This window comes from Plecotus auritus (genome assembly GCF_963455305.1).
Source record: "Plecotus auritus genome assembly, chromosome: 1".
Taxonomy (NCBI): Eukaryota; Metazoa; Chordata; class Mammalia; order Chiroptera; family Vespertilionidae; genus Plecotus; species Plecotus auritus.
The window spans coordinates 240335312-240349155 of NC_137770.1; the positions used below are offsets into that span (position 1 = coordinate 240335312).

A 13844-nucleotide genomic window follows, 5' to 3' on the forward strand; every position below is an offset into this window, starting at 1 on the left:
GTTTGAGGGTCAGAGAAGATAACATTTAGGAGAAATGATTTTGAAAGTTCCTTTCAAAGTAATGAATTTAATGACACTGTCATATGAAGCCTTTTTGTGTTTCTCACTGTGAGGTATGTGTTAAGAAAGTGCAGTCACAGCCAGTCTCACCCTGGTTCAGTGAAGAGCCTTGGATTTCATTGTGAAACTAATAAAGGGCTTACTCAGACCCCGGTGGTGGCAGAGAGGCTTGGGCATCCTGCTCGGGTTTCTAATTTCATGAAAACACGTTTGAGGGCACCTCCCTCTAAATTCTTCTCACGGTGCAGCCCTCTTTTGTTACACACCCTGACTTGGATGTCCTGCCACACAGCTGCTGAGAAGCAGGAAAGGGTGGGGACCCTCACCGCTCACCCTCCCAACCGCCTGGTGTGGTAGTCCTCCCTTTCCCTCGGAGGCTTGGCGCCCCCTGCTGGTAGAGGTGGTGACAGCAGCTTCCATATTTCTTCTGCAGCCCTCTTACCTCTCTCAACCACAGGGCACAGGGCCGGTGGCAGCAGCACAGAAGCCCCATCCACAAGTGGGCTTAGAGGCGATGGGGGAGTGGCTCGGGGCATCCAGGGCCTCCTTGGCCTAGGGTAGGCCCTGCTATCTACTGGGCACATAGGACTCATCAGATGGTTCTGGGGCAAGTCAGCCGTGACTTCTACCCCATTCACTGATATGTTTAAAGGACAGTTTGTGAACTTGGCACTGTAGGGCTATGTTTATATTTTTGAATCGGTTACTTACTCTGTCAGTTCAGCTTTGAAAACAGTCTTAAATCTCTTTTCCTCTCTCTCCATTTGCTGTATCAGGCCATTGTGAGCTGTCACTCAGACTGTTTTACTGTCCTTAACTGTTGTCCCTGCTCACACTCAGTCTGCCGTAATGCTTCTTGCTGGCTGTTCCCTGAAGAGGAGACTTGTGCCTGTGATGGCAGCTACAGTAAAGACCTCTCATCCTTAGTGAGACTCCGATGGGCCATGGGGTCCTGAGAGCACAGCCAGCAGCCTCCTGCCCGCCGCAGCCTCTCAGCAGAGCTCACAGCCCTGCCTGTCCCGGCCACATACCAAGTAATGGTCCTTGCCTCCAGGGTTGTTGGGAGGATTAAATAAATTAATGTGGGTCAAGTGCTTACAAAATAACCGTATTCAAACACGGATTGGAATTAAGAGAAGCAAGAAAGTCTCAGGACCTCTCCATGTGCATAGTGAAGGGGACCAGAATTTTGCCACCCCAAAGCTGTCCCTTTGGGATATTGGTTTTAAGCTGGTTATTCAGAAACAGAAGACTCAGAAAGAACCTGTGGCCTTTCCCCTTTCCTGCCTAAGAGATTCAGATGAAAAGGCCTGTTCCAGGAAGGAAATCTTAGCACCCTCACCTTAGCAGCAGGTAGGAGGGCTCCAGGCACATCCCCTCCACCCCCCATTGTTTCTGGGTTGCCTAGCAGGAGTTTGCCTGCACATGTGTTGTGCTCTTCCTCAGCCACCTACAAAATGCCTGCTTCCTCTGAAACCTCAGGCTCCTGCCCCCCTCTCTCCTTTGTCCGCAGTGGCCTCTAAACCTGAACTATCCAGTCCATTTCAGGTCTCATATCCTGTGAACCCCCACAGTGTGTGCACTCGTGATAAACGTACATGTTCCTCCTGTTACTCTGCCTCTGTCAATCTGAATCAGCCAGAAGAACTTAGAAGGTGGGAGGGGAAGTATTTTTTTGGTCCCATAATAGTCTTTCTACATATGAACATCTTAAATTGATTCTTTGTGTTAAATATATGTCAGATACAAGTTGCAATTACTGTCAAGCCTTTTATCAACATTACTTTGTTTTCCATGGTTATGTATGTTTTGTGACCTTGCCTATCATAACAGTACCTGGCTCGAAGTAATCCCTTTGTTCATCATCGCCTAGACAATGTGTCCTGTGGCACAGAAAGGCCAGTGAACATTTCTGCCCTTCATTTTCACTGTTTTTATTCCAAAAAAGACTCTCAAGAACTGCCTTATTGCCCTAGCTGGTTTGGCTCAGTTAATAGAGAGTCAGCCTGCAGACTAAAGGGTCTCCGGTTTGATTCCTGTCAAAGGCACATACCTTGGTTGCAGGCTCCTCCCCGGCCCAGGCCCTGGTTGGGGCTCATGCAGGAGGCAACCAATCGATGTGCTTCTCTCAGATCAATGTTTCTCTCTGTCTTTCCCTCTCCCAAAAAAAAAAAAATCAATGGAAAAGTATCCTCAGGTGAGGATTAACCAAAAAAACACAAGCAAATAAACAAAAAAGAAGTGCCTTATTAAGCAGACGGTTATTTTGAAATAATTATTTTTTGATGTAAATTCTTATAGAACTTTACTCTGAGAACGAATTTTAAATTGAATAGCTGCAATTTGTAAATCCCCGTTTTTCATGCATTTTTGTACAAAGACCTTTGCAGTGTTGCCAGTGCAGATGCTTCTGCAAAGCTCCTTGGGGCCGCTTTGCACTGTCTTCCCTGCTGTGTGGCTGCCAGGGAGGGAACTGAATTCCTGCGTGTCCTGGAACTTCTTTTCAGACAGGAGTTCTCACCCTTGGTGGGTCATGAGTTTAATGAGACCATTGTTTTTTAAAAAGGAAGTAGAAAATACTCATCTGTATTTCATGGAGTAAAAGTATTATTTCAGCAAAAGTTTTCTTTTGGGTGTTTGAGTGTGTATATAGGTGTGTGTGTAGTGACTTGCAATGTAAAATGTATTAATGACTGAGTTGTGGTCAGCAATTAAATCCTCTTCTTTGGGTATTGAGCTTCTTAGTAAGACTGTTTGCTCTTCTTAAAACAGTAAACATATGTCGGTCTCTGCCACATTAGAGCTGCACACTAAGTGTTTGCTCCAGAGAAAAAAGGAGGAACAAACCAAAGAATAAGTCTTCCATCCCCAGGAAAGTGGGAACAGCCAAAAACGCCAGCGTGTGATTTCTTGTTGAGGCATTTTCCGTATGCTTTAGTTCCTTGCCATATTTTGGTTTTCTGCTTTCTGTTATTTATATAAAGGTCAGTCTAAACAGAGGACATATTCGTTTTATGGCCTGCCCATAAAAGTGAGATAACTGTCAAGTGAGAGATCACATTTACTAGGTGAGGTGGGGGTGGTGGCAGCACCCGAGGAGGAGGAAGTGGGGAGGTGGGACCAGAGAGGGACAAGGCCTGGCTGTCAGTCCTTAGAACAGGTTTTCGTTGTGATATAAGGAAGCATATTCCACAAGCGCTGTGCTGCTTTGACTTTAGCCACAGCTTGCATTTATTTTGAAACTTCAAGTGGCACTTAAAGGAGGACAAGAAATTTTGTGTTTATCAAAAGGGAAACAGCGTGGCATATGACACCGTTTTATTACTTTCTGTCACACCTCATATATTTCAAGGGGAATTTTCCTTAGATATTACTTAAGACTGCTTGAATACTTTATGGTTATTTGAACTAAAATGAAATAGTGATTGCCTATTTTATCACGAAGCCACACAAATGAACCAAAGGCATGAAAGTACACATTATTCCCAAGAGTAATATATACTCAGAGCTTTTAATTCTTAACACCTTTTCAAAGCTAGCAGTAAATAGAAATGTTTGGCAATTTCATGCCTTTTGTAAGTTTGACTCATTAAATGCCTATTTTTTATGACACTAGGCAAATTGGAAAAGATGAGTTAGCACAAAGGCAATGACAGTAACGCCTATGCTGGTAAAATAGTGGATGAGAGTGAGCTTGGGCAGGCATTCTGCCTCCAGCGCTGTGGCTTCCTCAGTGCTGGGTAGGGGCGACAATAACCACTCAGAGCTGTTGGGAGGAGTGAGGAGTGAGCACTTACTCCTTACCTGGAGGGCCACAAGCACAGGAGACGTTCTTTGCACAGCCCCTCCCAAGCCCTGGGTCCATGTAATTTAGAGATGCTGGTTCACCATCTCGCTGAGTGCCAGGCTCGGGCCACACCAGCACAGGCTTTCTGAGCTTTAAGGAAGGATGCATGTTTCCAGGGTTGCGTCTTGCTTACTTATTTAGGAAATGATCTTATTTTCATTTGTAAAGAATTTAAAAGATGCTGTACCTATGAGAAAGGGTAGCATTCGAACAACAGGTACAGTAGTTGGGTCACTTTTCCGCTTTTCTAAACCGTGGAAGGAGTTTCTGTTGGTTGTATACGGTGTATTCCAACATCCAAGGATGGTTTCTTTCCACCCACCTGCAGCTTCTTTAGGTCTCAGCCACTGTTTCCCTTCCATTTTCACGTGGGATCTATGGTATTGACAGCTCCCAGTTACGAGGTTGGCACACAGTGTGAGAAGATGATTGCTGGCCCATGGAGTTGATTGGGCTGGTTTACTATGTGAAGGGAAGGCCCCTTAGACTTTAGTTACTGTTGTTTACCAAAAACAATACTAATGCAAATTCCTCTAAGCCAAAGAAAGGTGATTATACTTTTACTAGAGGCCCGGTGCATGAAATTCTTGCACGAGGGGAGGGTCCCCTCAGCCCAGCCTGCACCCTCTCCAATCCGGGACCCCTCAGGGGATGTCCGACTGCCAGTTTAGGCCCGATCCCTCTAACAATCCAGGACTGCTGGCTCCTAACTGCTCAGCTGCCTGCCAGCCTGATCACCCCTAACTGCCTCTGCCTGCCGGCCTGGTCGCCACTAACCACCTCTGCCTGCCGGCCTGGTCTCCCCCAACTGCCCCCCCCCCCCCCCGCCGGCCTGGTTGCCTCCAACTGCCCCCTGCCGCCGGCCTGGTCGCCCCCAACTACCCCGCCTGCTGGCCTGGTTACCCCACACAGCCTGCTGTTCAGTCATTTGATCATCCCTCACTAACCCCCCTGCTGGCCTAGTTACCCCACACAGCCTGCTGTTCAGTTGTTTGGTCGTCCCTCACTAACCCCCCTGCTGGCCTGGTCGCCCCACGCAGCCTGCTGTTCAGTCATTTGATCATCCCTCACTAACCCCCCTGCTGGCCTGGTTACCCCATGCAGCCTGCTGTTCAGTCGTTTGATCATCCCTCACTAACCCCCCTGCTGGCCTGGTTACCCCATGCAGCCTGCTGTTCAGTCATTTGATCATCCCTCACTAACCCCCCTGCTGGCCTGGTCGCCCCACGCAGCCTGCTGTTCAGTCATTTGATCATCCCGCACTAACCCCCCTGCTGGCCTGGTTACCCCATGCAGCCTGCTGTTCAGTCGTTTGGTCGTCCCTCACTAACCCCCCTGCTGGCCTGGTTACCCCACACAGCCTGCTGTTCAGTCGTTTGGTCATCCCTCACTAAACCCCCTGCCGGCCTTGTCGCCCCACGCAGCCTGCTGTTCAGTCGTTTGGTCGTCCCTCACTAACCCCCCTGCTGGCCTGGTTACCCCATGCAGCCTGCTGTTCAGTCGTTTGGTTGTCCTTCACTAACCCCCCTGCCGGCCTTGTCGCCCCACTCAGCCTGCTGTTCAGTCGTCTGTCCGGTTGTTTCAGTTGTGACGGCCCCTAGCTTTTTATATATTAGGATTCTGCAAGAAAAGGTTGTCTTCATCCTTACTTTCTCTGTGCTCTTGCTCATGCTTCCTCCCGAGCCTGGAGAGCTTCCTTCCCCATTTCCCCATCTCCACACCTCCCACACCTCCTCTCCATGTGGCAGTAGTTCCTCATCTTCTCAGATGTTAAAAGGGTCTCCTCCCATATGGGGCTTTTTCTGAGTCTCCCCAAGTTGGTCTGGCCGTGTTCTCCCCAGGGCTCCGCTGTACCCTGCATCTGTAGTTCTGCCACGGCGCTGTCACCACGTCCCTGTCCGTTACCCACATGCTGGCGTCCCTGCTGAAACTTGAGTAAGCTTACTGAGGGCAGAAGCCCCCTCCCGCGGTCCTGCCTGGCTTTGTGCAGCTGGGCTGAGCATGGGCTTGGTCCTGTGAACAGCTTAGTGGTGCTGGGTGAACGAGTAATGCGTCCATCCCCAGTGTCAGGTCATCAGAAAGACACCTGCTGACTCCTTCCCAGTGTGCTCTTTTCTTACACATACACATTGAAATGGAGAGGCTTCTCAGTGACCAGGGACAGGGGGTCATGATAGTGACCACTGCTACACACGGACGGTGCTCAGTCTTCTGCAGCTCTCCTTTGTAAGAGTGAGAAACAAGGCAGCATGCAGAACCCTGGCTGTGCTGGCCACACTGGGTGACCAACTCTGACAGCTGTCGTGGTCAGGAGACTGAAAAGGGTGGTCTGAGCACTGACATTGCACTTTCCTGGTTGTTCATATGTCTAAATTGTTTTTTTAAAAAGCTATATATATACATATACATATATATATATGTATATATACATATATGTATGTATGTATATATACATATATATATCTCCACACACATATATGTATATGTATGTATACAGTACATATACCATATACACACAGGTATGTGTATATATGTATATAGATGAGAAATATATTTTGAGACATCTTGCAAAATATTGATAAAATTGTCCTTTCTAACGGTGTGATATAGGGCTGCTGTACCAAAGTACCACCAACTGGCTGGCTCCACATTGCAGTCCTGAAGGTCAAGGCGTCACAGGTTCATTTCTTCTGAAGCTTCTCTCCGTGGCCTGTGGACAGCTGTCTTCTCCTTGTGTCTTTGTCTCACCCACCGTGTCGGTCTCTGTGTCCACGTTTCCTCTTCTGATACGGACACCTGTCATACTAGATTAGGGCCTACTCATGAATTCATTTTCACTGAACTACCTCTTTAAAGACCCCCATCTTTAAATGCAGTCAGTCATTGTGAGGCACTGGGGGCAAGGACCTCAACATATGAATTTGCGGGGAGGGAGTTCTACTGGTAACAGTGTGATTGTTAACTGTTTCCTACATTTGTGTAGGCAGTACATTGACTTAAGGATACATGGAGCATCATGTGTGAAGGCATGTACAGCATATTATGCCTGTGTGTTAGACATACGGAGTCCCTGCTCTTACAGTTGCAGAATTTGGGAGTCTGGGTGTGGCAACTTCTCCACACCATCAAAAGACTACACCCTCCTTCTATGAAATATACCATAGTCCTTCATTTAATGGGTGAAAGTGTATAATGTTATAAAAAATAGGAAAGATTGAAGTGTACAAGAAAGGGGGAGAGATACAAACGTTAGCAGTTACTCCTCCAATCCTATCTAATAGAGGGAATATGCTAATTGACCCTTACGCCGTTGCAAAGATGGCAGCGCCCACAGCCAATGAGGAGGGAATATGCTAATTGACTGCCACGCCCTCAAAGATGGCAGCACCCACAGCCACAAGATGGCGGCTCCCAGTCCCCTCAGCCCCTCAGCCCCTCAGCCCCCCAGCCGCCCAGGGCTGCCCGAGGCTCAGGTAACCAGGGCCGGCCGAGGCTTGCGCTGCCGGCAGTGGCAGCAGCAGAGGTGTGATGGGGGCGTCGCCTTCCCCTGATTGCCAGGTCGCCTCCTGCCCCTGAGGGCTCCCGGACTGTGAGAGGGGGCAGGCCGGGCTGAGGGACCCCCCCATCCAGTGCATGAATTTTCATGCACCGGGCCTCTAGTTAAGAATAATGCCTTCTGAATATAGCAAGTTCAAATACACACAAAATTGTGTTAAAATTAGTAACAATTTACGTATTTTAACTCAACGGGTATTCCAATCCTTCCCATCCATGAAGCACTCTGATAAACAGGAAATAGCAAATTTATAAAGAGTAAAGTTACAGTTAAAAAGTTTTATCTAAAAGTTGTCTACAATATCTTTAAAGTTTGAGGAAGTACTCAGAAAGCCGAATCAGATCTTTCATAGCCACAGTCAAGGGCAACTTGTCTTTTGAATAATTGACTTCTGTGGGTGGTAAGCCAAAGGCTCTGGAAGAAGAAGTACAAATTTACACTTTGAGAAAGGTTTTTCATTAAAATATGGCTCATATACACAAGTAGGACTATCAATTTATTATTCTCATAGCCAAGTTACGAGAAATGAACTTCCCACAAAGTTCAGAAGTTCCTTGTTTACATTTTGATGTACAATTATTTAAAGAATGTTTATTTATGTTTTTGTTTTCTTCTCTCCTTTCAAAATCCAGCTCATGGTGTTTGGGATCTTCCTGTGCCTGGATGCGTTTCTGTATGTGTTCACCCTGCTTCCGTTGAGAGTGTTCCTGGCACTGTTCCGGCTCTTCACTCTGCCTTGCTCTGGCTTAAGGTAAGTGTAACATCACTGTTTTCAGTATTAAGTTGTTTTTACTACTTGTAGTTGCTAAACTAAATAATCACATGGAGAAGTTTTGCAGAATAGGGATAATTCGTAAGCTTTCATTCACACTTTGGTCTTTAATGCATAAAATAATGCTGTTTATCTTTTTAATGAATATTATATAATATGTTTGTATAATATTTGTACTTTGTATACACATATTTATTTTCTGAATGATTCTGAACCAGAACCTTGCTTTGGCAGTAAACGAATGTTAAGAATGTGGGTGGGAAGAATAGGAAGGGCCTTGGACCTGAGAGTCAATGACCTCACTGCCACTGTGCAACCTTACCCTGTACCTTAATTTTCTCGAAGGCCCTTGGCTATCTGGGCAAGATCTGTAAAGTGAGGACTGGGTTCTAGGTGGGGAGCTGGGGGCCAGGTGGTATCAGAATCTCCTAAGGAGCTGTTACTGTAGGGGTTCCCCCTCCATCCCTTTTGAGAGTAACTGTCTTGTGGCCTAGGGATCCTTAGCGACCGATAACAGGTGAGACTCCCTCTGATTTGTGAGAGGGGATAGCTCTTGAAGACCGTTGTCTGAGTGGGAAGCATCAGACAGCCCTACCCAGCATTGATTAGCTGCCGAGTTGTGGGCAACTACTTGACTTCTCTAAGCCCGTTTCCCCATCAGTAAAAAGGGGATATTGAGAGCCCAGCATCTTTCACCACAGAGATTGGGAGGCGTACAAAGAATACCCAGAATAGTGCCTGGTTCACAGTAGACTGGAACAGATATTAGTTTCCTTCCCTTTTTTCTCTGTCAAAACTAGGAACAGTAAGATGAAATGTGAAGCTTACGTGAATCCTGATGCTTTATTGGGCCTGAGGTTAGAGATGCCTGGGTTTCACAGTTTTCTTTCTTTGTATAGTTATGGCAACATGTCTCTACTCTGTGTATTCACTCTGTAACAGTATGATATAGTTCTTAGCATAGCTGTCCACGGTACATTTCTCACAAGCATCTCTCTTCTAAATACATTTCATTCCGAGAAAGTTAAAAAATGTTGAAATCGACAGTAATATGTAAAATTTCATTTAACTGTAAAGCAGGTGTCTATTCCATGATATATAAAATACATAATTAATAAAATTATTATCAGTAACTTAACCATAGAAACAGAGTTACAAAATATTGGTCAATATACAGAATTATATGTTGATGTTTTTGGAAGACTAAAGTCACGGAAGATGGCCTTTCAAAGTAGTAAAAGAACATATACTTAATATTTAGTAAGCACTGAATAACACATATAAGAAATCCTTCCAGTATATATGAAAGAATTTATTGATTATAATGATCATATTGTGAAAAGAATACAATTTTTTTTTTTTGCAAAATTGCACAGAATAAAACAATTGTAAGAATTAAGATGACATCATTGTTATATGTGATACCTTTCATTCTGTAATCTTACTCCCCCCTTTCAGAGTGAGATCCTTGTTCCATATTTTGTTAATTACATGTTAATCAGATGGGAGAATCTTTTTAGGAATTTACCATCAACTTTAAGGCATTCAGGTGCATCATTTATACGTTTGGAAGAATTTTTAAGGGGCCTTATTGGCAAACCTCTTTTTAAGACATTTGTAGCATGGTACTTTAATATTAACAAGGCCTAAGTTCCTATACCATTTTCTTTTATTACTGTTGGGAGCTCAGTAAAATCATGGTTATTTCAGTTACCTTTTCAGAAGACCACAACAAAATCTAATAAGACATTACTAAATATAAATCCTCACTTGTGATGGCATAAAAGGATGGGCCCATGGACATGCAGATAAAGCCAGGTGAAGCTACCTGACATAAAATAGCTAATGCCATGTAGGGATTTTCACGTCTGCATGTTGAGCTAGATTACTTTTTGGTTATTCTTTGATCAACAATGAGTCAAATTTGTGTTCTAGCCATTTTTAAGTGACTGGCTTTTCATGACATACGCTGTATGTGGCGTTGACGTGATGAGGTAAAACATTGAAAGGACATATCACCTAAAAACTCTCTTCTTCTGGAGTGGGTTCTTCTTGGGTCTGTTGGCACACAGTGGAGTTCACTGAGTGGGGACTTTGCTGAGGATTTCCTTTTTAGGGCTCTTGTTTGAAGACTCATTTTTGTTGTACTGGCATCTAACCTGTGTCATTGCTATGTGTCCCTTGTCACTTGGGGAAGCAGGACACCAAAGTCGCATTTGAGAAGTCTTTCATTGTTTGTCCTGAAAACTCAAAGAGGCTTAGGAGGGAGCTGGGAAATCTCCAATCCTCTACTTTTGTTGTGAGTGGCCAATAGTCCTTGGAGCCAACCTTGTCTATATATTTTAAGATAGTTTTAGTATATTACTTTATACTTTTCAACCTAAATGAATTTCAGTAACATTTAAAAATAAAATTCAAGTGTTCTAATTTTAAGGTTTTATAGCTAAAATGACACTAGAGTGCAAACGGTTACATCCTACATTTAAGACTCCAGTAAGTTTCCCTGTGCCAAATAGTTCTTGCTATTTCTACCATTTGGATCAACTGAAAAATCACATTTTATGCCGTCACTAATAAATATATGCTATATGTGAAATGAATTTAAAATTATACAGTGGAACTTCAGCTATTTTAAATAATCTGTGCTATTATTAATGTTAAGTCTAATAATTTTCAAATATTTTAGGAATATAAAAACACATTTTACTTTTAAAAAGTGTTGTTATTAAGAAATAGCCAAATTCTGCATTCTTATAGCTTTTCTTCTAACATTCTCTATTCTCATTACAGCTTATTTCCTTTGCCTTGCCTATAGCTGTATCAGGTTCCCCTTTTCAGCCAGCAAAACATGCTCGTTCCTTCAGTCTGACTTTGTTTTTTTCAAAGGGATAAGAAGAAATTAAAGAGACCAGCAAAGAAGTTAACTATATTCTTTTATTTGTTTTCTTTTTCTCTTCTATTTCAGTCTTCTTTCTGTAAAAAAAAAAAAAAGAGAGAGAGAGAGAGAGAGAGAAAGAAAAGAAAAAGTTACTCTCTTCCTAGTCTCTTAGTTCTTTGAAATTATTCTCCAAAAGGGGGAAAAAAGGATATTTGTCAAAGGAATCCAGATGCTGACACAAAAACAGTAACTCTTTGTAGTCTAGTACTGTTTGTTTCCATCTCACATATGTGGTAGGATAAACGTTATTGCCGCCTTTTCCTATCTAAGATTAGCGTCCTCACCTCCTGCCCTTGCAGAGTTCTGTGTGAGACAGTATTTATGAGAGGCTTTTGAAAGCTGGCAGCCTCCCAAATTTTCTGCTGTAGAATTCATTCTTTGAACTTATTTCTAAATCTGCGACCTTGCTATGGTTTGGGGTTTGGGTTGGGGTTTTTGCTCGTGTGTCAGCTAAGTGAGTAGACAAGGACTCTATCTTTCTCTGCGACCAAGGGGCAGGGTCTCTGAGGGCGAGGGCGCCAAGGGTTAGGGCGGTTCAGCAGCCCTCACGGAAACCCAGCCTTCATCACGGTGCTCCATTGGTGGGCACCTCGCCAGCTTCTGACTGTTCAGATATTGCTCACTTTATGACATTGGCAGAGTAATTAGCTTGGCTTGGTAACGGTGTGTGTTGTCTGCAAAGGATGCATTGCTTTCATAAAAGTTTGTGAATCTCCTTAGTGATCTCAAGAATACTCCATTGAAAACTGATCCTAATGAATGAACAATCTCGAAAAATCTTTGCCCCCCAATATTTTATTATTGTAGACTAAAATAAATAAACACCCATTCTTTAAAAGCAGATTCAATTATGTATTTCTTTCCTCTCTCCCAGATAGGCTAGTATCATTTTAGAAAAACATTCCAGATACTACTTGAATTAGGATAATTTGTTAAATGATGAGGACATGGAAAACGGAATTAAGTTTTGATTCATTATATAAGGTATCCGTGTTTCTTGGATAAAGTATTAAAATATTCGTGGTAAAGTATTCCGTTATGCTAAGACAGGTATCAAACCTAATTTTTACTAATTTACTTACAAGATATAGAATAACCAGTTGTATCAGTGTTTTTAATTTGCCTGGCATTTTTGTGACCCCTCTTTCCTCCTAAATCTTGTGACTTCATTTTGCGTGTTAGAATTCTCAGTCACATTTGAGTTAAAAATTGAGGGCCGTTGTAGAGAAAAATGATACTATCTGGTGCCAAGATCTGCTTGTTATTTTTGAAAACTTTTAAAACATTTTAGACAGTAATAACTGTAGAGTAGGTTTAATAAATGCTAGACTATTTTTTCTTTTACTCTAGAGCAAATGAAATATGTAAGCAAATTTTCTGGTTATTTCACCCTGGTTTTTAGGCATAACTCTTATTTGAGGCTTCTTGGGCTTTTGTTTTAAGACACTACAGAGTCTTTTTTTTCTTGAGCGTTTGCCTCTTAGAAAAGCTCTTATCTCCCAGAAGAATTAAGAATTTAAAATGCTCGAGGGTTTCTTAACATTGGGTTTCCTCTATATGCCTACTTCCTTCAAGATAGTTCTACCTGAAATTGACTTCGTGTACACACACACACACACACACACACACACACACACACACACACACACACACACGATTTTTCTCTATTTAGACATATGCCTTAATTTTGCCCCAGGGCTTCATACCACCCCTGGAGCACATGTAGGGAGAGCTCTTGGTACCCTTCTCTGGGGAAACAAGTTTGTTATTGGCGCTGCCAGAGCTGATCTGCGTGGCTGGTTTGTAGAGAGCAGTGTGATTGTTTTATTAGCGTCTTCGTGGTGCCAGGTGGTGTTGTCCCTTGTGCCCTCACCTGGCGCTCTCAGTAGCGTAGCAACATTACAACCTTCTCTCTCTCTTTCTCTCTCGTGAATCAGACCCAAGGGAGGAGCACTTTCACTTCCTTTATAGAGTGGAATGTGGTGTCACAGGGACTCCTTGTGGTGAGTAAACCCTGATTTTTCCTTTTATTCTCTTGGCCAAATTGACATCAGTGCAAACAAATATTAATTATAATTAAAAAAAAACACAGCATAGGCAGACATGCCCATTTGGGAATGGACATATACTGAAGAAAATGTGGTTCCCCGGCCGTACTTTCTGGTAAAGCTTTGTCCACATTTACACAGGATTGGACCATGATCTCACCTAACACAGGCAAGTCACCCGGTAAAATGATCTTTGATGACACATTCGGGCCAGACTTTACAGCAGCAAACACAACCTGCCCGAGCCCAAGCCCACAGCAGTCAGCTGAGCCTGCTTCCTTGCATGTAAGCAGTTCCCTTTGTGTCTCCAAACGCCCAGCATGGCTTTAGAAAGCCAGGGACCTTTTCTAGTCCAGTTTGAAATTATCTTAAAGCCCAAGGGGAACTTTAATCAGTGTAACCATGTAGTAGTTATTCTATCGTATGTCATGAAAACTTAAGATTTAAAATTTTCAGTTTTCTAATCAAGGAAAATACCTTAATTTCAGTGCTCTGTTCCAATTTAACTTTAAAATTATAAAGGGATTTATCTTTCATAAATGAGAACCATATTTAATATTTTGCATTTCAATAGTCCTTATAGTTCTTTTTTCTTTCCGTTATACCACATATAGCTTAAAATG

General features: G+C 43.3%; 1 protein-coding gene across 1 annotated transcript in view; it reads left to right on the plus strand.

Annotated features, from left to right (window-relative positions):
- The window catches only part of TAPT1 (transmembrane anterior posterior transformation 1), a 55005-nt gene that overhangs the window by 16584 nt on the left and 24577 nt on the right, over positions 1-13844 (plus strand). The window contains exon 3 of the mRNA XM_080667225.1: positions 8096-8214. Within this exon, the coding sequence (XP_080523351.1) occupies positions 8096-8214 (119 nt within the window). The remainder of the gene's footprint in view (positions 1-8095; positions 8215-13844) is intronic.